The 20,585-nt window shown below is 38.0% G+C and overlaps 1 protein-coding gene across 1 annotated transcript in view; it reads left to right on the top strand.

Annotated features, from left to right (window-relative positions):
• Positions 1-18,108: 18,108 nt before the first annotated feature.
• The window catches only part of EIN4 (Signal transduction histidine kinase, hybrid-type, ethylene sensor), a 2,977-nt gene continuing 500 nt past the window's right edge, over positions 18,109-20,585 (top strand). Inside the window, exons 1-2 of the mRNA XM_079018519.1 lie at positions 18,109-19,992; positions 20,386-20,585. The exon at positions 20,386-20,585 is cut by the window's right edge and continues 500 nt beyond it. Coding sequence (XP_078874645.1) covers positions 18,253-19,992; positions 20,386-20,585 — 1,940 coding nt within the window. The 5' untranslated portion in view covers positions 18,109-18,252. The remainder of the gene's footprint in view (positions 19,993-20,385) is intronic.

The raw sequence follows: 20,585 nt of genomic DNA, 5'->3' as shown, positions 1-20,585 counted from the left end.
CCTGGCAATCGCGCCTCATAGTGTATGACGTAATCCTGGCAGAGGCGCTTAAAGGATAATGTTGGCAGATGCGCCTTATGTAGCAATGGAAGTTTGTGTAAATCCCTTAGGTCAATCCTTAGGAATGAAGGAATGACGAGTAGTTGAATTCCTAGGGTAAAATCCTAAGAAACATAATAGGGATGAATAATTGAGTTGATTGTTTGATGGTTGAATATAATAATTGTATTATTGTGGGTTGAAAACCCTATATGCTCACCAGGCTCCCAAGCCTGACCCACTCAGTTTTCTTTGCATTACAGGTAATGGCACAAGAGTATAAGTTGGTGGACTTGACGAGAGATTTTGGATTATAGGCCAGTAGTTATGAATAACTGTTGTAAGGTCTATTTATCATTGTTTATGCTTTTGGTCTGTATCGGAACATGACATCCCGAGGTTTTATTATTTAATGAAAATACATTCTCTTTGAGAAACGTTTTGATAAATGGTTATCATATTTTGGGAACAAATTCCGCAACCGTTTTCTTTAAACGATCACTCTGATTTATAAAACAAAGCATAAACAAATCGGTCTTTTCTGGCCGTGAAAATGGGGATGTCACAGGTTGACGGGTTGAAAAACTCAACCCAAACCTATTTATTTCGTGTCGTGTCGCGGGTCGTGTCGAGAATTGCCAGCCCTAAAGAGATACCATGAGTTGAACTAGCTAGGTCCAAGGCAAGGTTGGTGGTGAAAGGGTTTTCTCAGAAAGAAGAAATTGATTATCACGAGGTGTTCTCACTGGTCGTCAACCACAAGAAAATTCAAGTTCTTTTGACCATGGGGAGTGCATTTGATCTGTAGCTTGAACAGCTTGATGTGAAAACTTCATTTCTTCATCGGAACTAAGAAGAGAATATTTATATGTCCTGCCCAGAAGGGTTCCTTGATTCTAAGAAGGATCATGTAGGTTTACTGAAGAAATATCTATATGGTTTGAAGCAACCTCCAAGACAACGGTACCAGAGATTTGATTCATTCATGATCTCGCATGGCTACATTCAGAACCAGTTTGGCAATTGTATCTACTCAAAGGCATTGTCACCAAATTCCTTGTAACACTTGGTTGTGGATTCGCTTTCTTATTTGGGTTTGTGGCCAATTAATCAGTTGACATGAGGCTTAGGGCCTTGGGGAAGAGAGTATTTGGCCCTTTCGGATGTGGGTATCTGATGGGTTTAGGCCAAAAGAACATCCTATGTGCTCATGCAAACCCTAATGCTTGGATTTAGGTTTCTCTATTGTACATGCAATGCATCCAAGACTTATAAACCCTAGCTCTAGCATACATATTTCGAAATTATGATAAGAAATCAGATCTAGATGATTACCTCTTTCACAACGGCTTGAATCTTCTTGTCTTGGAGCTTAGAGTCACAAATGTCACTCCTCTAATGGCTTAAAAACACCACAAGCAAGAGGATGCTAATTGAGAGAGAGTGGAGAGTCAAAATTTCGGCTATGAAGACTCTTAGGGTTTTTAGTGGCCGAAATCTGATGCCCTAGGGGTTCTATTTATACTTGTGCTGCTAGGGTTTCAGTCAAAACCCTAATGGACAACTTAGGCCTTAAACAATCCAAGGAAGCTTCTGGACTAGGGCCCTTGTGGATGAAATTAGGATGGACACATCCCTAGTTTCGTCCATGCCTAGTCCATAAGCCTTCTCAACCCAATATTCAACTATCACATATTTGATAGTTTAAGTCCCCTTTATTTAATTAATGTCTTTTAGCCACATAATTAATTCTTGTCAATATTAATTAAACTATATGATTTCTCCTTTAATATATTATTCATATAATATATTAATAAACCATAATAACCTCTCTTTTCATAAATTATCCTATCATGTTGCTTTGGTGAAGACAACCCAAAAGGACCATGTAGTTACGGGCTTAGACACTAATCCAACAGTCTCATACTTGGATAAGTCTAGTAACTACAAATGTAAGTATAATCCGATTAGCAATCGTAGTTCTCAAAGACGTTGTCAAAACTCTGATCTTATCAGTAACATGTCCTTTAGATAAGGGATCGTATAGTCATCCGTTCTAGATATCGTGCGGACAATTACATGGAACATAGTCATACTTATTGTCCAACAGTTTGTTTCTCGATCTCTGATTCGTCTGACATAAAACTTAATTAAACACATCAATTCAGTCCTGACTGGGCCCGACACATAAGTCAAACCAAATCATCGAGGGGCCCATATATCGCTTTTACCCTCTCAGGATAAAAGGAACAGATAAACTTCGACTTATATGCATTTCCATTCACTCATCAATCATACACAACAATGTGTTTTATAACATCAAGTTACTGATGCGTTTACGCATTATCAATGCATAATCAACAAGCAAACAATAAACCATATATCTAGGTTTTAAAACCATATGATATTATCGTCTTGCGATCACTCGAGATAAATTCCATGAAGTGATGCTAGCAAGCACGGGTTTAATCCAATCCTCAAATCAAATTCATAAGAACTCATGATTGTTGCAACAAACCTTTTCTATGTCTAATACACTTTAGACAATCTACAAACCAATTCATGACAATCTTCTTTCATACCTCCTCCCAAAGTATGAGCGATTGTGGAACGTTCGAATAATCTTATTATTCAGCAAGTCAAAACATGCAAAGTAAAAAATAGGTAAATAATCAACATAAGACAGTAACTTTACTTATAAATAATACTCCTTTATTTAATCATCAAATATCAATTATATTTATCTATTACACGTTTCGAAACTATCTAATCTAAACTAATATCGTCCTTCGTCCTGATGCTCCTAGCGTGTTGCAAGTGCTTAACCCTATTTTAGTCCTTTCGTAAGGGGATCTACTGGGTTATCCTTCGACGATACCCTCTTCACTACGAGGAGTCCCTCTTCCACCCGATGTGGAATAAAATGATATTTCATGTCGATATGTCGAGATCTGTCGTGATCCCTCGATTCCTTGGTTAAGGCAACCGCTCCTTCATTATCACAGAAAATTTCCATGGGCTCCTTTATGGCTGGCACAACTCTAAGGTCTCCAATGAATTTCTTCAACCATATCGCCTCCTTTGACGCTTCGCTCTCCGCAATGTACTCTGATTCACACGTTGAATCAGCTACGGTCTCCTGCTGGGAACTTTTCCAAGTCACTGCTCCTCCATTAAGAGTAAAGACCCAGCCTGACTGCGAACGGTAGTTGTCCCTGTCGGTCTGAAAACTGGCGTCACTATACCCTCTCACCCTTAAGTCATTACTCTCACCGAGGACTAGAAACCATTCCTTGGTCCTCCGAAGGTACTTAAGAATATTCTTGAATGCGATCCAATGTGCTTTGCTAGGGTTCCCATGATATCTGTTGACCATGCTCAAAACGAAGGCCAGATCATGGTGAGTACAAGTTATATTATACATAATCGAGCCTACCGCAGAAGCGTATGGTACTCGGCTCATCTCTGCTATCTTGACTTCGGTACTTGGGCTTTAAGTCTTACTCAACTTGGCATTACTTGGATTGGTAACTCCCCCTTCTTAGAATTCTCCATACTAAAATGCTGTAGTACCTTGTCCAAGTAAGTATTCTAACTAAGTCTGATTAGTCTTTTACTTCTATTTCTCAATATCCTTATTCCCAGAATATAGGCAGCCTCTCCGAGGTCCTTCATAGCGAAGCACTTCCCAAGCCAGGACATTACTTCCTGCAATGTCGGAATGTTGTTTCCTATGAGTAGTATGTCATCGACATACAATATGAGGAAGCTAACTATACTCCCACTGGCTTTGACATATACACATGATTCATCCTCGCTTCGCAGAAAACCAAACTCTTTGACTTTCTCATCGAAACAAAGATTCCATCTGCGAGATGCTTGTTTCAGTCCATAAATGGAGTTCTCAAGCTTACACACTCTATTAGGGTGCTTTGCATTGAAAAAACCCTATGGCTGAGCCATGACATCCTCATCCAACTTCCCATTAAGGAAAGCGGTTTGACATCCATCTACATATCTCATAGTCATGAAATGCAGCAATGCCTAGCATCACCCTAATAGACTTTATCTTCGCAACCAGTGAGAAGGTCTCATCATAGTCAACTCCAGGAGTTTGAGTGAAACCCTTTACAACCAATCGCGCCTTATAGGTGTGTACATTCACATCCATGTCGGTTTTCTTCTTGAAGATCCACTTGCACCCGACCGTCTTATGACCTGGTACATTGTCAACGAAATTCCAAACTTGGTTGTCATACATGGACTGAATCTCACTGTCCATAGCCTCTTTCCATTTTGTAGACTCCTGGCCTGCTATGGCTCCCTGGTAACTGTTAGGTTCATCCAAATTCACTAGTGTACTATCACTAATGAACGTGTCCCCTTCTATAGTAATATGAAAACCATAAAACTGGGGTTGAACCCTAACTCTTTCGGAACACCTAAGAGGTAAGGACTTGTCAATCGGTTCAATCGGAGTTTCCTCCCCGGGTTGAGCGCCAACGTTAGAGGCTCCTTCATCATTTGACTCTTGAAGCTCTTCAAGATCGATTTGCCTCCCACTGTCCCTTTGGCTTATGATTTCTCGCTCTCGGAAAACCCCTCTCCTCGCAACAAAGACAACATTGTCACTCGGTCTATAGAAGAGATATCCAAAGGATTTCTAAAGGTAACCAATGAAACTACGCCGCTCACTACGAGGCTCGATCTTGTTGTGAGTCTCTCATCTTACGAAAGCCTCGCAACCCCAAACCTTGATATGTGTCAATGAGGGAGCTTTCCATGTCCACATTTCATGAGGTGCTTTGGCAACCTTCTTCGTAGGGACTAAGCTAAGGATATAGGCAATAGTCTCTAAGGCATACCCCAATAATGAGATAGGTAGCAAAGCACGACTCATCATGGAACGAACCATGTCTAGCAAGGTTCGATTACGCCTCTCAGCCACACCATTCAACTGTGGTGTCCTAGCTGGCATCAATTGCGAAACGATTCCGCATTCCTTGAGGTAGTAGTGGAATTCAAGACTTAGGTACTCTCCACCTCGATCGGATCAAAGCATCTTGATTTTTCTGCCCAACTGATTCTCCACTTCTTGTTTAAACTCTTTGAACATTTCAAAGGTTTCTGACTTGTGCTTGATTAAGTAGATATACCCATATTTGCTATAATCATCGATAAAAGTCACATAGAAGCGGCTCGCATCCCTTTTGGTGGATCTAAAGGGCCCACACGCATCGGTGTGTATGAGATCCAATAAACCCTCACCCCTCGCACAAGTTCCAGTGACGGGTGACTTGGTCATCTTTCCAAGCAAACAAGACTCGCACACGTCATCGTCCCTAAGGTTGAATGACTCCAACACTTCATCCTTTTGGAGTTGGGCTATGTGTTTCTTGTTGACATGTCCAAGACAACAATGCCACAAGCATGCTTTATCCAAACCATTGGAAGAATTAATACACAACACATCATTTCCCAAATTGTCTACAACCATCACAGTTTCATATATTCCATTACAAGGCAATGCTTCAAAATAGAAAACACCATTAAGATAAGCATTAATAGAACCCTTTTCATTAACAAATGAATATCTAAAACCTTGTCTATACAAACCATGAAAAGAAATGATGTTTCTTGCCATATCTGGCGAATAGCAACAATTATTTAAATCTAATCCTAACCCATTACTAAGCACTAAAGAGTAAACTCCGATCTTGGTGACATGCGACGATCTTCTGTTCCCCATGATCAAGTTTATCTTCCCATGCTCTACATCCATATCTCTTCTTAGGCCCTGCAAATTAGAACAAATGTGAAAACCACATCCTGTATCAAGTACCCAAGAAATAGCATGTGATGAATCATTAGATTTAATAGTGTATATACCTACGTAGGACGACTTGATCTTTCCATCCTTGATATCATGCAGATATTTCGAGCAGCTTCGTTTCCAATGCCCTATTTTGTGTCAGTGGTGGTACTCTACCTCCTTGGGTTTGGAGTTAGGTTTAGCAGAACCATACTTGGTTCCACTAGAAGATGAGCCATTTTGGGACTTTCCCTTATGGTGGCTCTTTGAGGGAGCCTTCCTCTTCTTACCCTTCCCTTGCCCAATTGCCAAGACTGGGGAAGCAGTAGGAGTTGGAGTTGATGCAACAGTTTTATCTTTGAGGTTTCTCTCAGCAGTCCTCAACAAGCCTTGAAGCTTGCTCAAAGTGACCTCCTCCTTATTCATGTGGTAGGTCATGCGGAACTGGTTGTAACAGGGAGGCAAGGAGTGAAGGATGATGTTAATTGCCAGCTCTTCATCAAAGTTCACATTCAACTTTAGCAGGCGATCGCCATATCTCTGCATCTTTTGCAGATGAGTAGTAAGGGACTCTCCATTACCCATTTTGGAAGTGATCATCGATGTGATGATCTCGTGCCTTTCTTGCCTAGCGCTCTGGTGGTACCGGTCCAGCAATTCTTGATGCATCTCATAAGGATACATGTCCTCATAGGACTTCTGGAGTTCTGCAGTCATAGTTGTCAGCATGATGCAATGGAGTTTCGTAGCATCACGCTCATGGGCCTCAAAGGCCGTAGAGGTAGTGTTGATGTTGATTTCCTTCAGCTTCTCATCGAGGACATACTTATTTTCCTCGTATCAAGTGACCATTCGGATGGTGCAGATCCAATCATTGAAATTGGACCCATCAAAGATCACTCTCCCACACTAGTTCATGAGTGAGAATGAGCCTGCGGAATTAGAGCCGGAAGCGTTGTTGTTGAAGTTCGACATCTGAAATAGAAAAGAGAAAAAGTTTGATTAGAAATGAATCCCCAATTAAACACCCAAATGAGAAATTAGGGCAGGACCCAACAACATTATTTACAAATTAGAAGAGGGATGTCGTAATCGAATATTCAAATAATTTGAAGGTAAGTGAATAACGATTCACTAATTTTCCACCATAAAAAATGAAAAAGAGATTAAGTTTTAAATGTATTGAAAACTCCTAGATCTTTATGAGATTCATTGAACTTTTCAATGGCATGTTTAAATCTCGATATGTCCCTCAAGTTTGTAACTGGGATGCCGAGGATACAAAGCGGGTGTGAATAACCATACAAATGTACATGGTGCCCTCAATGTTACAGTCACCTATTTGATGTTTCGGTTAACCACATACACTCCATCGAACTATCATAAACATTGAGTCACCCTTTGTCACCTTTGCTTAAAGCCCAATTAGTGTGCCGGTTAACCACACACGCTCCACTAACGTCTTAGCAAGGGTACAAAGTGTAATTTCATGGAATTGCATCAATTCACTTTTGCCTAAAGTAACTAATATTGGGAATTTTGTAAAACATTTATTCACTATTATAAATTCATTATACTTTTAATGAGGAAAGGGTTGCCTTATCCTACCCGTGCGGCTAACGACCCTCCACCAATCAAGGAAGCGATGGGTGAGAGTGGACACCCATTAAACGACCATTTTATAGGCCATAACCTTATACCCCCCTTATAGACCGGCTTCGTGAATGAGGCCTACTGACGGTAAGACTAGAACTTAAGTTAGACATATATATATATATATATATATATATATATATATATATATATATATATATATATATATATATATATATATATATATATATATATATATATATATATATAAATCTTATAATAAATATAGTATAAGGTTGAATTTTAAACTTGTAAAATTCTAGGGTTTGAAATTTAAATAGTTCAAATTAACCTTTTGATTAAAAATTTAAATTTCAAAACTTGAGGGAAAGTTTTGAACTTTTCAAAACACATAGGATCAAATAGCAAATAATTTAAATTAAACATTTAATTTAATGATTATCTAGATTTGATCTATTCTCTTTAATTCACAAGATAGTTCATCAAATAAATCAAATAATCAAATTTTATCACAAAAGGAATTTATTATTCAATTAAATGGTAATTATCTTTTGTTTTGGTAAGGATAATCATATAATAACAATAAAAATCGGATTTTATTAGTTAAAAACAGTTTTGGTAATAATCCTTCAGCAAAACAGCAAGAAATCTCGATATATCCTCTGTCTGACAGCTAAACTCGCCAAGTTCCCAGTGTGGACTCGTCAAGTTCATCCAACTCGTCGAGTTCACATTGGGACTCGACGAGTTCTTTAGTCAGAGGGCAAAAAAAAATGAATTTCCAAAGCATGAATGAAATACTTGGCATCAAATACAATGGAAACCAATCAAGGCTCTGATACAACTGATGGGTTTAGGCCAAAAGAACATCCTATGTGCTCATGCAAACCTAATGCTTGGATCTAGGTTTCTCTATTGTACATGCAATTCATTCAAGACTTGTAAACCCTAGATCTAGCATACATATTTTGAAATTATGATAAGAAATCAGATCTAGATGATTACCTCTTTGATAATGGCTTGAATCTTCTTGTCTTGGAGCTTAGAGTCAGAAATGTCACTCCTCTAATGGATTAAAAACATCACAGGCAAGAGGATGCTAATTGAGAGAGAGAGAGAGAGAGGGGAGAGGCATAATTTTCTCTATGAAGACTCCTAGGGTTTTCAGTGGCCGAAATCTGATGCCCTAGGGGTTCCATTTATACTTATGCTGCTAGGGTTTCAGTTAAAACCCTAATGGACAACTTAGGCCTTAAGCAATCCAAGGAAGCTTTAGGAATAGGGCCCTTGTGGCCGAAATTAGGATGGAAACATCCCTAATTTCGTCCATGCCTAGTCCATAAGCCTTCTCAGCCCAATATTCAACTATGACACATTTGATAGTTTAGGTCCCCTTTATTTAATTAATATCTTTTAGCCACATAATTAATTCTTAATTAGTTCTTGTCTAATATTAATTAAACTATATGATTTCTCCTTTAATATATTATTCATATAATATATTAATAAACCATAATAACCTCTCTCTTCATAAATTATCCTATCATGTTGCTTTGGTGAAGGTAACCCAAAAGAACCATGCACAAACGGGTCAAGTACATACCAAATATACTTACGGGCTTAGACACTAATCCAAAAGAATCATGGTTTAAGTGATCCAAGTGTTTGATGGTGTCTTTGGAGGCCAAGGGTATAATCGTAATTTGATAACTCGGTCTTTTATGAATTTTAGGTTTTCTTTGGGAAGTTTTAAGGATTGGGTGTGTTGTTAGAAGCGTAGGGCTTCTCGCCACCTTTTCATGGATATAAGATTGGTTGGAAATGGACCTAAGATGAGGAAGTTATGGAAATTTAAAGATATTGGCAGAAATGACCCTTAATGGAAAAGGCTTGCATTTCAATCCCAAGTGTACAAGGCTAAAGGCACGTGCCTAGGTGAGTACACCCAACATAATGAGCAGAGTGCCAAACCCTAATTTTTATGGTTTGGGCACTATTTAAACATCTTTATGAGCTCAATGCTCTTTCATTTTTCAGCCTCCATTGTCTTCTAGCCTCATTTTGGAAACTCTAATCTCATTTTAAGTGTTTGAGATATCTAAGTGTGCATTTTGGTGTGTTTTTTGCTCATTTCAAGAAAAAGGTGCTTGGTGCTAGCTTGTGGTTCAAAGGAAGACTTTTAGATCCAGACTTTTGGCTTCATTTCCAGCTCATTTAAGGTATCAAGTTCTTATCTTGACGTCTTCTTATGCTACTTTGAGTTTAGGGCAAGATTAAGAGTTTTTATGGTGTATTAAGTTCTCCTTGTGAGTTTGAGCCACTCAAGGAGCTTGCAGTGATAGATCTTGCCTCTTCGGATGTTTCTAGTTCATAAAAATGCTTGCTTGATGTTTTAGAATGGTCCATGCATGTTCTAGTTGGATTAGAATGGGTCTTAATGGATTAAGATGGTTGTGGGGTCCCATTGAGTCATGCAAATGCATAAATGTGCCGACTTTATGCATTAAGAGCTTTATTTTAAGGTCCTCTGAAGTTTGGGTGCAAAGTGATTAAGTGGTTAAGCCAAAAAGTCAAGTTTGGATTAAGCCAGCTTACGCCCCGCGTAACTGGCCGTACACCCAGCGTACTGATTTGAAATCGTGATCTAGATGCATCGAGTACGCCCAACGTAAGCTGAGTGTACGCCCCGCATTCGGCGTGGGCTTTAGGCCTGTCGTGTTTTTGGGCCTCACATCTTTGGGCCGAATTTTGGCTTATTTCGTGAAGTGGGGTTTTTCATTAAAGTTTGAAGTAATTTGCTGGGTTTGGATTTTGGGTCTAGGATTATGGTTTTAGGCCTTAAGAGGCCCAATGTGCTTGAGCCTCGTGGTGTCTTTTGGGCCTTGTTTCTTTGGGCCTTTTGGGTCATCTGAGATCAAGTGTTGGTCTAAGGGAATTTTTGGGCTTAGGATAAGGCCCATATAGGGTTGGGCCCAATTTAGAAAATTAGGCCATTAGTGGGCCTTTGGGGATCTTTTGGTTTTGGCCTTTTTCTTTTTTGGGTTTGGGCCTCAGTTTTGATTCAATTTGGGCCAGGGGAAAAATGGTCATTTTACCCAAAGTATGGATTATGGATCATAATTGGGTGTTATTTTGGTATTGATAGCTCGGAGGAGTCATCAGGGCAAGAACTAGGTATTTCTTTCAGTGAGCTTCTGCATTCGAGGTGAGTCTCCTCACTATTCTATGGGTCGAAGGCACCAATGCCAGTCCATTTGGTTTATGTATCATAGGAAGACTCGAAGGTAACCCTTGATACTTTTTAAGACAACCAGGAGGCGACTCCTGGCAATATGTATGCAAGACCAGAGTTTGAACTTTGGCAATTATTAGTTAAGTAGATGTACATTGTATGCTAGTTGTCTTTGTGATGCTTGCATGGAAGACCAGGAGGTGGCTCCTGGCACTTGTTTGTAAGACCCATGGTTTTGGCCCCTGGCCTGGCAAGGAAGACTACGAGGCAGCTCGTGGCATAATGACAAGACTATAGTTGGCACTTAGCACTTTTATTGATTGATTGGATATGTATGACATGTATGGCTCGTATAATATGTATGGTATGTGGTATTTCATGTACTTATGGTTCGAAAGGGAAGGGCATGACTTGATCGCAGTGCATACACCCGTGTTTTCTGCAATATGTGATTTTGGGAATGAACTCTGATAATTGTTTTATTTTGAAATTCTTTTAAATGTTTGGATAAAGCTACATTAGAGTTTTAATTATAATAAAAATGAAAATTTTACCCTTTATTTTCGAGATGTTACATTCCTACATATATCTATTGCTCTATGTTGATGATATGCTCATTGCTGCCAAGGACACGTTTGGAATAAATGACTTGAAGGCAACCCTGAAGAATGAGTTTGAGATGAAAGATTTGAGAGCAGCAAAGAAGATATTAGGGATGAAGATTAAAAGGTATAGAAAAAAGGGTGCTTATATATTTCTCAATAAAATTACATTGAGAAAAATCTACAATCTTTCAACTATGATTAGTCCAAACCAGCTGGAACTCCTTTGGAGGCTCACTTTAAACTTGGTCTAAACACTATACCCACAACTAATGAAGAAAGGAAGTGATTGGGGTTCCTTAATCTAGTGCTTTTGGAAGTCTCATGTATGCAATGGTCTGTACCATACCTCATTTGGATTATTGAGTTAGTGTGGTAAGCATGTTTATGAGCAATCCAGGGAAGGCTTATTGGAAAGTTGCCAAGTGGATCATTCGATACTTGAAGGGAACGACATATGTTTGCTTGGTGTATAGAGCCAATACAAAAACTAACTTGGTTGGATATGCTGACTCTGATCATGGAGGTGATTTATTGAAACGCAGGTCACGGGCGTGTTATATTTTTACTTTGTTCAGATGTGCCATCAGTTGGAAGTCAACGTTATAAGATATCGTTGCTTTGTCTACAACTGAATCAGAGTACATGTCTATAACGGAATGAATAAAGGAGGAGACACGATTATAAGGGCTTATTCAGAGTCTTGGTCTGAAGTTGGAGAAGTCGATATTATATTGTGACAATCAGAGTGCATTCAATCTTGAAAAGAATCCTATGTATCATGAGAAGACGAAGCATATTGATGTTAGATTGAATTTCATTCATGACATTTTGGAAACACACAGGTTCTCAATACTAAAGATTGATACCAAGGTTAATCCAACAGACATGTTAACAAATTCGTTGCCCACAGAGAAGCTCAAGCTTTGATTGGACTTAGTTGATGTTCACAGGAGGTAATCCTATTTGGGGCTTGATGGCAGGAAGGAAGAGGAAGTTCTTCTTTGAGGTGGAGCTCATATGATACTCAAGTCAAGGTGGAGATTGTTAAATGTGAATTGAGTATTTGGAACATTTTCATGGAGCATTTGGAGCACTTAGAACACAATGGATCACTTAGAACACAATAGAGCACTTCAGGTTCATGAAGCATGTGACAACGGAACGGATCAAGTGATAAAGGAACGGGTCTTCCAAAAGTGAGTTTGGAGCAACTTGGAGTGGCTTGGAGAAACTTGGAGCAACTTGGAGCATCATGTTGCGCCATACAAAGGGAAGTAGCTCCATCCTTAGGGATGTTGCGCCATGAAGGAATGAGTTGCACCATTTGGGTGCATGCTACGCCAAATAGGTAGGATTTGCGCTACACTGAAGAGATGTTGTGCCATGAAGATGATGTTGCATCATCATAAAAGTAAGTTATGTCATGGAGGAGAAGTTGTGCCATCTTGATTCCTTTAATGTGCCATGATATCTCTATTGACCCACATATGCTATAAAGTCCTATTTGATGCTCCGATGTTGGTGATGCTCAAGGAATACACCATGTTGTGCCACCATGATGGTTGTTGGACCATTAGTATTCATGTTGTACCACTATGACTGAAGGTGGTCCATCATGTGTGTTGCTGATATACATGTGTTGTATGGCATGGAAAAATGTTCTAGAAGATGTTGCATGGTGGATTATGATTGGTTGTCACGTTTCATGGGCCTATGGGCCAATAGGCTTGGCCCATTAGGGTTTTAGGTCTGATCCCTCAAGTATAAGTAGGGATGCATGCCAAATCATTTCGTGACTTGAGTTCTAGAGTGTTAGGAGAACCTCTGTGAAAGCTGTACTTGTAACCTCTGTTTTGAGTGCTCTAAAATAAAGAATACTCTCCTCCTGACCGTGGACGTAGGTCACCTTGACTGAACAACGTAAATAGTGTGTCTTATGTGCTTTGAGTTTTGCTATTTATCCGCTTTGCTCCTTAACTGCTGCCTTGAGCTATACGCAGAGCGTAGAGCTACTACGTTGGGCGTAGACTGGCCAGAAGTGGACCGTTGAATTTTTTACTGTTGACTTTGACCAAGTTTGAATTTAGGCCAATTGGAGTATTTTGAGCTGTAAATTAAGATTTGGTCCGTGTTTGTTATACAGGTGACCTGTGGAGCTGGTATTTAGATCAGTGATGAGTTAAACTATATTCTAAACTTCAAGGTGAGTTATCCTCACTGTACTCGTGGGTCGAAGGTACCAATGCCAACCCACTAGGTTGTGTTATGTATCCTTATGTATATGATGTTGCTATGTTGTAGTGATCTGTTAGATTGGTAGATTTGTATGATTACCTGTACTTACTAGTTATTGTTTATCTGTTGCATATGTCAACATAATGTGGTTGGGTTGGGGCTTTACTGCTTTATGTAGTAAGCCAACAAACTTACAGTCCGATTACTATGGGTCAGGGTAATCCACTCCAATAACTGTGGGTTGGGGCAATCAAGTCTGATGACTTTTGGACCCGAGGGTAATCTAGTATGATGACTGTGGACCTAGTGTGCATGCTTGTGTGTGTGTATATATATATATATATATATATATATATATATATATATATATATATTGTTGTGTGAGGTATTTTGGGGGAACTCACAAAGCTTTGACTTATTGTTGTTGGTTTCATGATATCAGGTACATCAGATGATCAAGGCAAGACAAATGTGTGATCGTACACATCCTCCTCCTGATATATGATTTGAGAGATACACCGATTTTATGAATTTGTCTTGAAAACAATGGTTTATTATAGACAAAAATTCAAAAATGGTCCTCGTGGCTTCCAAAAATCTGAAGTTTAGTCCCTAATTTACAAAAACCTCACGGATCGTCCCTGTGGTTTCAAAACTTTTAACATTTGGTCCTTCCGCCTAACTCCGTCAGCTATCTACCGTTAAGTGAGAGGTATTTTCGTCATTTCAACACCCAGGGACCATTTATGAGGTTTTCTATTTTTTTTTGAGAAAAAAATAAAAAAAAATAAATTTAAAGGGGTCACACCTCTCTCTCTCTCTCATAAAAAGGGATCCCACTGCTTCATCGTCATATTAGAGCAACGTTCACCAAACCAACTGCCATTTCTTCATCTCAAAGCCTTAACAACAAAATAATATTTCAGTTTGATAGAGGGAGAAAGTATGGATTCGGATAGAAAAAGGGTGTCAACGAGTTCATCAAAAAATGGGGTAGTGACGGGTTCTGTTTGGGATAACATAATGAAAGGTAGCTTCAAAGTCTTTAATGGTGATGACAAGAATCAAGAAATTGAAAAACCCATAGGGAAAAATAACCCAAATGAGACTACTGGTGAGATTGTTAAAATGGAGAAAGCTAGATCTGAAAACAAAAAAGTATTGGGTGAATTGAGTGTTTCGGTGGATGGAATTGGAATCAAGAAAAGCCCAGTTCAAATAAAGAAGGGAAGACAGGAATGGAGTAAGCAACAAAGTGCTTCAAAGAAGCCCATTTGTTCCTTCGATCTCGACTGACTTACGAACAAGGGAAACAATCGATTAAAAAAAAAGTGGTGGTGACTGATTTACTCACGGTGGCAACAAAATGGTGGTGGTCGGGCTTTCAATAACGATGACGACAATGGAGTTGGTCGGCGATGGAAGGAGGGTGACGGTGGTTGTAGCGGCGGCTCTGGCTGCCTCGTCTCTCTTCTATCCGACAACACACGGTGGTTCTCAGTGGTTACAACAACAGCAACACTACCCTTAGGGGTGGTGGTGTTTCTCAGTAGTAAGGAAAAAGGGAAGGGCAGTAGAAAAACGTGAATGTAAGGCAGTAAGTGGTGGTATTTGAGGGTGGGTTTGAGTGATCAAACGGGATGGAAGATGGGTGGCTGGGTTGTGGTTTCCGGTGGGGGAAGAGGGGATGATAGTGGTGGTTTTATGGCGGAAGGTGGTGCTACCGTGTGGAATCGTAAGAGAGAGAGAGAGAAAGAGAGAGAGAGAGAGAGAGAGAGAGAGAGAGAGAGAGAGCAATGTTTTAAAACCGGAAGGTGGTGCTACCAGTTGGACCAGGAACCGGGAGAGGGAGCGGTTCAACTATCACCGGTTTTATATTGATTTCTGAACCGGATTGAACCGACCGGTTTTTAGAAAAAACCTGTTGAACTGGTAAAAATAAACCGGTTGAACCGGTTAAACCAAGTAAAAACATATGAAAAAGAACCATTTACATAATAAACTTTGGTATTTTTTTTTCAAATCTATTTAGTTTTCTCTAAATAAAAACATATGGTAAATGTAATAAATTCTTTTGATATGTTTGTAATCACCAATAACTATATTTCGTTTCGGTATTATATTTTATTTTCTTTTTGATGTATATGGATTGATGTAAAATACTAAAACTTATGGTTATGTGTTATTTTAATGTATTTAGATTCATCCACAACTTATTTTTATGTGTATTTTTAATGTTTGAACATGTAAACATCAAATTCATAATTTCTATATGTATGTATGTGTAGGAAAATAGAAAAAACATGAAAAATATAGAAACTGGTTCACCCGGCGGTCGAATCGATTAAACCGGGAACCGGTCACCATACCGGTTCAACTAAAAAAACGGTTTTTAAAACATTGAGAGAGAGATGTGGGACCCCTTTAAATTTAATTTTTTTTCTTTTTTTTTTCAAAAAAAAATAGAAAACCTCATAAATGGTCCCTGAGTGTTGAAATGACGAAAATACCCCTCACTTAACGGTAGAAAGCTGACGTAGTTAAGCGGAAGGACAAAATGTTAAAAGTTTTGAAACCACAAGGACGATCCGTGAGATTTTTGTAAATTAGGGACCAAACTTTAAATTTTCGGAAACCACATGGACTATTTTTGAAGTTTTGTCTTTATTATATTATGGTTTGTGGAAATGTTTTACCAAATTGAAAATTTTTATCATTGATTTTTGGGATGTTAACACTCTGACTTTCTAAATTTTTGTGTTTACCCAATCCATCAACAATTTTTTCACCCGTATCTATATTGTATATATTTATCTACCAACAAATGAATCAGTACCTAACTTTTATTAATATAATCGTTAAAATTCAATTTACAAAAGGTGCTGACACAGTGTGCGACAGGTAAAATATTAGTTTATATTAATTTGCAATACAAGTTCTTCAATCAATCACAAAAATATAGCTCGACCTCTTTGGATTCTTGATAGGGATAACGATAGAAAACAAGTCATAAACTAACATGTCCTTTTGTCGTTGAAATGGAAATTATTTCAAAGTAGGTCAAATCACTTTACTCACAAATTATGAAGTCAAAAAAGGCATGCATTAAAGATTATTGTTGCTAAAAGAAAGAAATTGAAAGCGAGGCCTAATATTTATATTTATTGATAGTTATGTTTATTATTACTTTATTTATACCAAGGAAAATGTCGTAAGCAAATTGAAACTCACTGGAAGCTTACCATTTCATTTGATTTTATCATTTTCTTTCAATCCATATCATACTTTTATAACGATTTCTTCTTATCTAAGGAAAATAAAACATATACGGCATATTTTTGGAGATATTTATGACTATTTATAAAAAAACTTCTAACCCAACAATATTAAATGTTCTTGTTCTTTCTTTAAGTCGATATTTTAAATGATACAAATTTAGAAATAATTTTAGAGCAGTTTAGAACTATTAATTCTTTTTCTACATAAATAGATTTACAATTTATTTTTTAGTGGGTGTTTGCCGTTTGGGATAGTTTTAAAAAAAAGCTTATTAGCTTTTAAAAAAAGTTAATAAATTAAAAAAATGTTTGTCTATTTAAAAAATGCTTTTTAAAACCGTTTTTTGGATAGAAAAAAATAAATCTTTCAAAAAGCTGGAAAATCTTAATTTTTTAGCTTTTTAATAATTTTACTTTTGAAAAAACAGTTTTTGCATCCAAACACTTTTTAAAATTAATTTTTTCTAAAAGCCGTAACATAATAAGTATTTTTCTTAAAAATCACTTTTGACATAAAAAAGCTAATCCAAACATACCCTTAAACTGTACGACGATATTAAAAAATGTTTATATGATATACAATTATTTGATAATAAATTCGAAATCTTTAGCAAAGTGATAAATTGTTATATAATAATGTTTATTTTTTTTATTAATCTAATATAAATCTTGACAATTGGGTCGCTTAATCCAATGGGCGAACAAGCGAACAGTAATACCGTCTAGGTTCCCTTCATGTAATCAAAAGTAGGTCCCAGAAATCAGAATTCACTCTTGTTTATTTTTTTTTTGTCCCTTCAATTCATAAAAAATTCCATCCCTTTTTTCATCCCAATTAGAAAGACTTGAATCTCGATTAAAGTTTGATCTGTAAATATATAATATAATATATTTTCTGTATAGATAACAATTGAAAAAGAGCTGTTGAATCACAGGAAAATTGCTGCCGTTTGTCTCTTTTTCTTGTGTTCATTGTTTAGAGGCGATTGATTAATTGAATAAATGGAGGTTTCTTGGTTTAAAGAGCTCGATTTTCGTCTTGTATGAGGCGTATTCTTGTTTATTAATTGGGTCTTTGTCTTTTGGTTGGTGGGTTCTTACTTTAAGCTCAACTTGAAGGGTTTTGGGGTCAACGATTCAAGGAAACCTAACCAAACAAGCATCTGAAGCTGCTTAATTTGATCCGAATTGAAGGTTTGTTTCTTGAGATCATAAGTTTTTTCATGAGGAATCGTTTAACTTACAGTAGCCCATGTACAGTTTCCATTTGTGATTTCTGTATTACGCACGATTGAAACAGGGTATACGATTAGGGTTTCTGAAAATTTTGAATCTTTCATGACTACTCGTAATGGAGCTTTCCTCTTTTGCTAGATCTAAAGATTTGTGATTTTAGGGTTTCGAGACGATTTCATTCCTCCATTTCTGGGTTCCAAAATGTCGAAAAGTTTAGTGATCGGATTCTTGATTGCTTCTTTGATTCTAACAGTTTCGTTAGCTAACGAGAACGAATTCGCTCACTGTCACTGTGACGATGAAGGATCATGGAATGCACATATAATCGAAAGCCAAAGAGTAAGCGATTTCTTGATCGCAATCGCGTATTTTTCAATCCCACTCGAATTACTCTACTTTCTCAGTTGTTCAAATGTCCCTTTCAAATGGGTACTCGTTCAATTCATAGCATTCATCGTTCTCTGTGGATTAACCCATTTGATCAACGGCTGGGGGTATTACGGAAATCAAACATTCCAGCTCATGATGGCACTCACCGTCGCCAAATTATTAACCGCCCTTGTTTCCTGCGCCACCGCAATTACCCTTTTGACCTTAATTCCATTACTACTCAAATTCAAAGTCCGAGAACTTTTCTTGAAACAAAACGTATTGGAACTCGATCAAGAAGTCGGAATCATGAAAAAACAAAAAGAAGCCGGGTGGCATGTTCGTATGCTTACACACGAGATTAGAAAATCATTAGATCGACATACAATTCTATATACCACTTTAGTCGAGCTTTCAAATACTTTGGTTCTTCAAAATTGTGCTGTATGGATGCTAAACGATGCAAAAACCGAAATGAACTTAACCCATGAGTTAAGACCTAACTCCTCTGGTTACCACTCTTCAATTCCGAAAAACGACCCTGATGTTTTAGAGATAACAGGTAAAAAAGGGGTTACAATGTTGAGGGTAGATTCGGAACTTGCGGTAAAGAGTCGGGGCGGAATAGCTGAATCTGGTCCGGTCGCGGCAATCCGTATGCCGATGCTTCATGTTTCCAATTTCAAAGGCGGAACTCCGGAATTGGTGGACACATGTTACGCGATTCTGGTGTTGGTACTTCCTGATTCCGACCGGAAATGGAGTTTTGACGAGATGGCGATCGTGGAAGTCGTGGCGGACCAGGTGGCGGTTGCGTTGTCACACGCGGCGGTTCTAGAAGAATCTCAAACAATGCGGGACCAACTTGTGGAACAGAATCGCGTATTACAACACGCGAAAGAGAACGCGATGATGGCAAGTCAAGCAAGAAATTCTTTCCAAAAAGTAATGAGTCATGGAATGAGAAGACCAATGCATTCCATCATGGGTCTTTTATCGATTCTTCAAGATGATCAAAAAAACACAAATCAAACGAATATAATCGATACGATTTCGAAAACGAGTAGTGTTTTATCGACTTTGATAAATGATGTAATGGAGATTTCTGCTAAAGATACGGGTAGGTTACCTTTGGAAATACGGCCGTTTCAATTACATTCCATGGTTAAAGAAGCTTGTTGTCTTGTGAAATGTTTGTGTATTTATCAAGGATTTGGATTTTCCATGGAAGTACCGAGTTCCATTCCGAATTTGGTTATGGGTGATGAAATGAGGACTTTTCAGGTTTTGTTACATATGGTTGGGCATTTGTTGGATGTTAGTGAAGAAGGGAGGTTGGTGATGTTTAGGGTTAGTTTAGAGAATGGGAATGAGGGTCGGAATGATAAAGTTTGGGGAACGGGAAGATCAGGTTCCGTTGATTTTGTGAATGTGAAGTTTGAAATTGGAACCGGTGATGGTGGTTTCCAATCGGAATTAGCGATTCCGAGTATGCATTCCGGAGTTAAGAGACAAAACGCGGGTGGAGTCAAGGACAGCTTGAGCTTTAGTATGTGTAAAAAACTCGTTCAGGTTAGAATACCTCTTTCTTTTTGGTTTTTATGCTATTTAAAGTTGAATACAATTAGGTAACTTTACGTTTATTGTAAGTACAAATTTCAAGAAATAGCAACGTACTTTATCCTTTTACCAATATGACTAGTACTACTTACATTTCATTACACATAAATAACAACATACTTAACTTCTTACCCATAATAGTGATATATACCGATAATTATTGATAAAAAGATAAGTATGTTGGTATTATGGGTATATAAGTAAATTGCTATTATGGGCTATAAAATAAAGTACATTGCGCATATTGGTAGTGAGAGAAGGTAAAGATGTAGTAGTTTGCACAATGTTCGACTATTGGAAGGGTATTTTGGTCGTTTCATAAAAATTTCGTGTAACGATTTGCAGATGATGCAAGGAAAAATATGGATGTCATCAAACTCAAAAGGCAACATACAAAGCACGACACTCGTTCTCAAATTCCAAATCCAACACGCCTTCAAACGGCCCCCACACTTTGACCTCACAAACTACGTTGACCAACCAAAGTCAAACTCAATCTTCAGGGGCCTTCAAGTAATTTTAGCCGACGATGATGGCGTAAACCG

The sequence above is a fragment of the Lactuca serriola genome, chromosome 9, assembly GCF_051521515.1.
Source record: "Lactuca serriola cultivar US96UC23 chromosome 9, Lser_US96UC23_V15, whole genome shotgun sequence".
In the NCBI taxonomy this organism is placed as follows: Eukaryota; Viridiplantae; Streptophyta; class Magnoliopsida; order Asterales; family Asteraceae; genus Lactuca; species Lactuca serriola.
The sequence above is the reverse complement of the archived record's forward strand: the minus strand, read 5'-3'. Positions and strand labels throughout refer to the sequence as shown.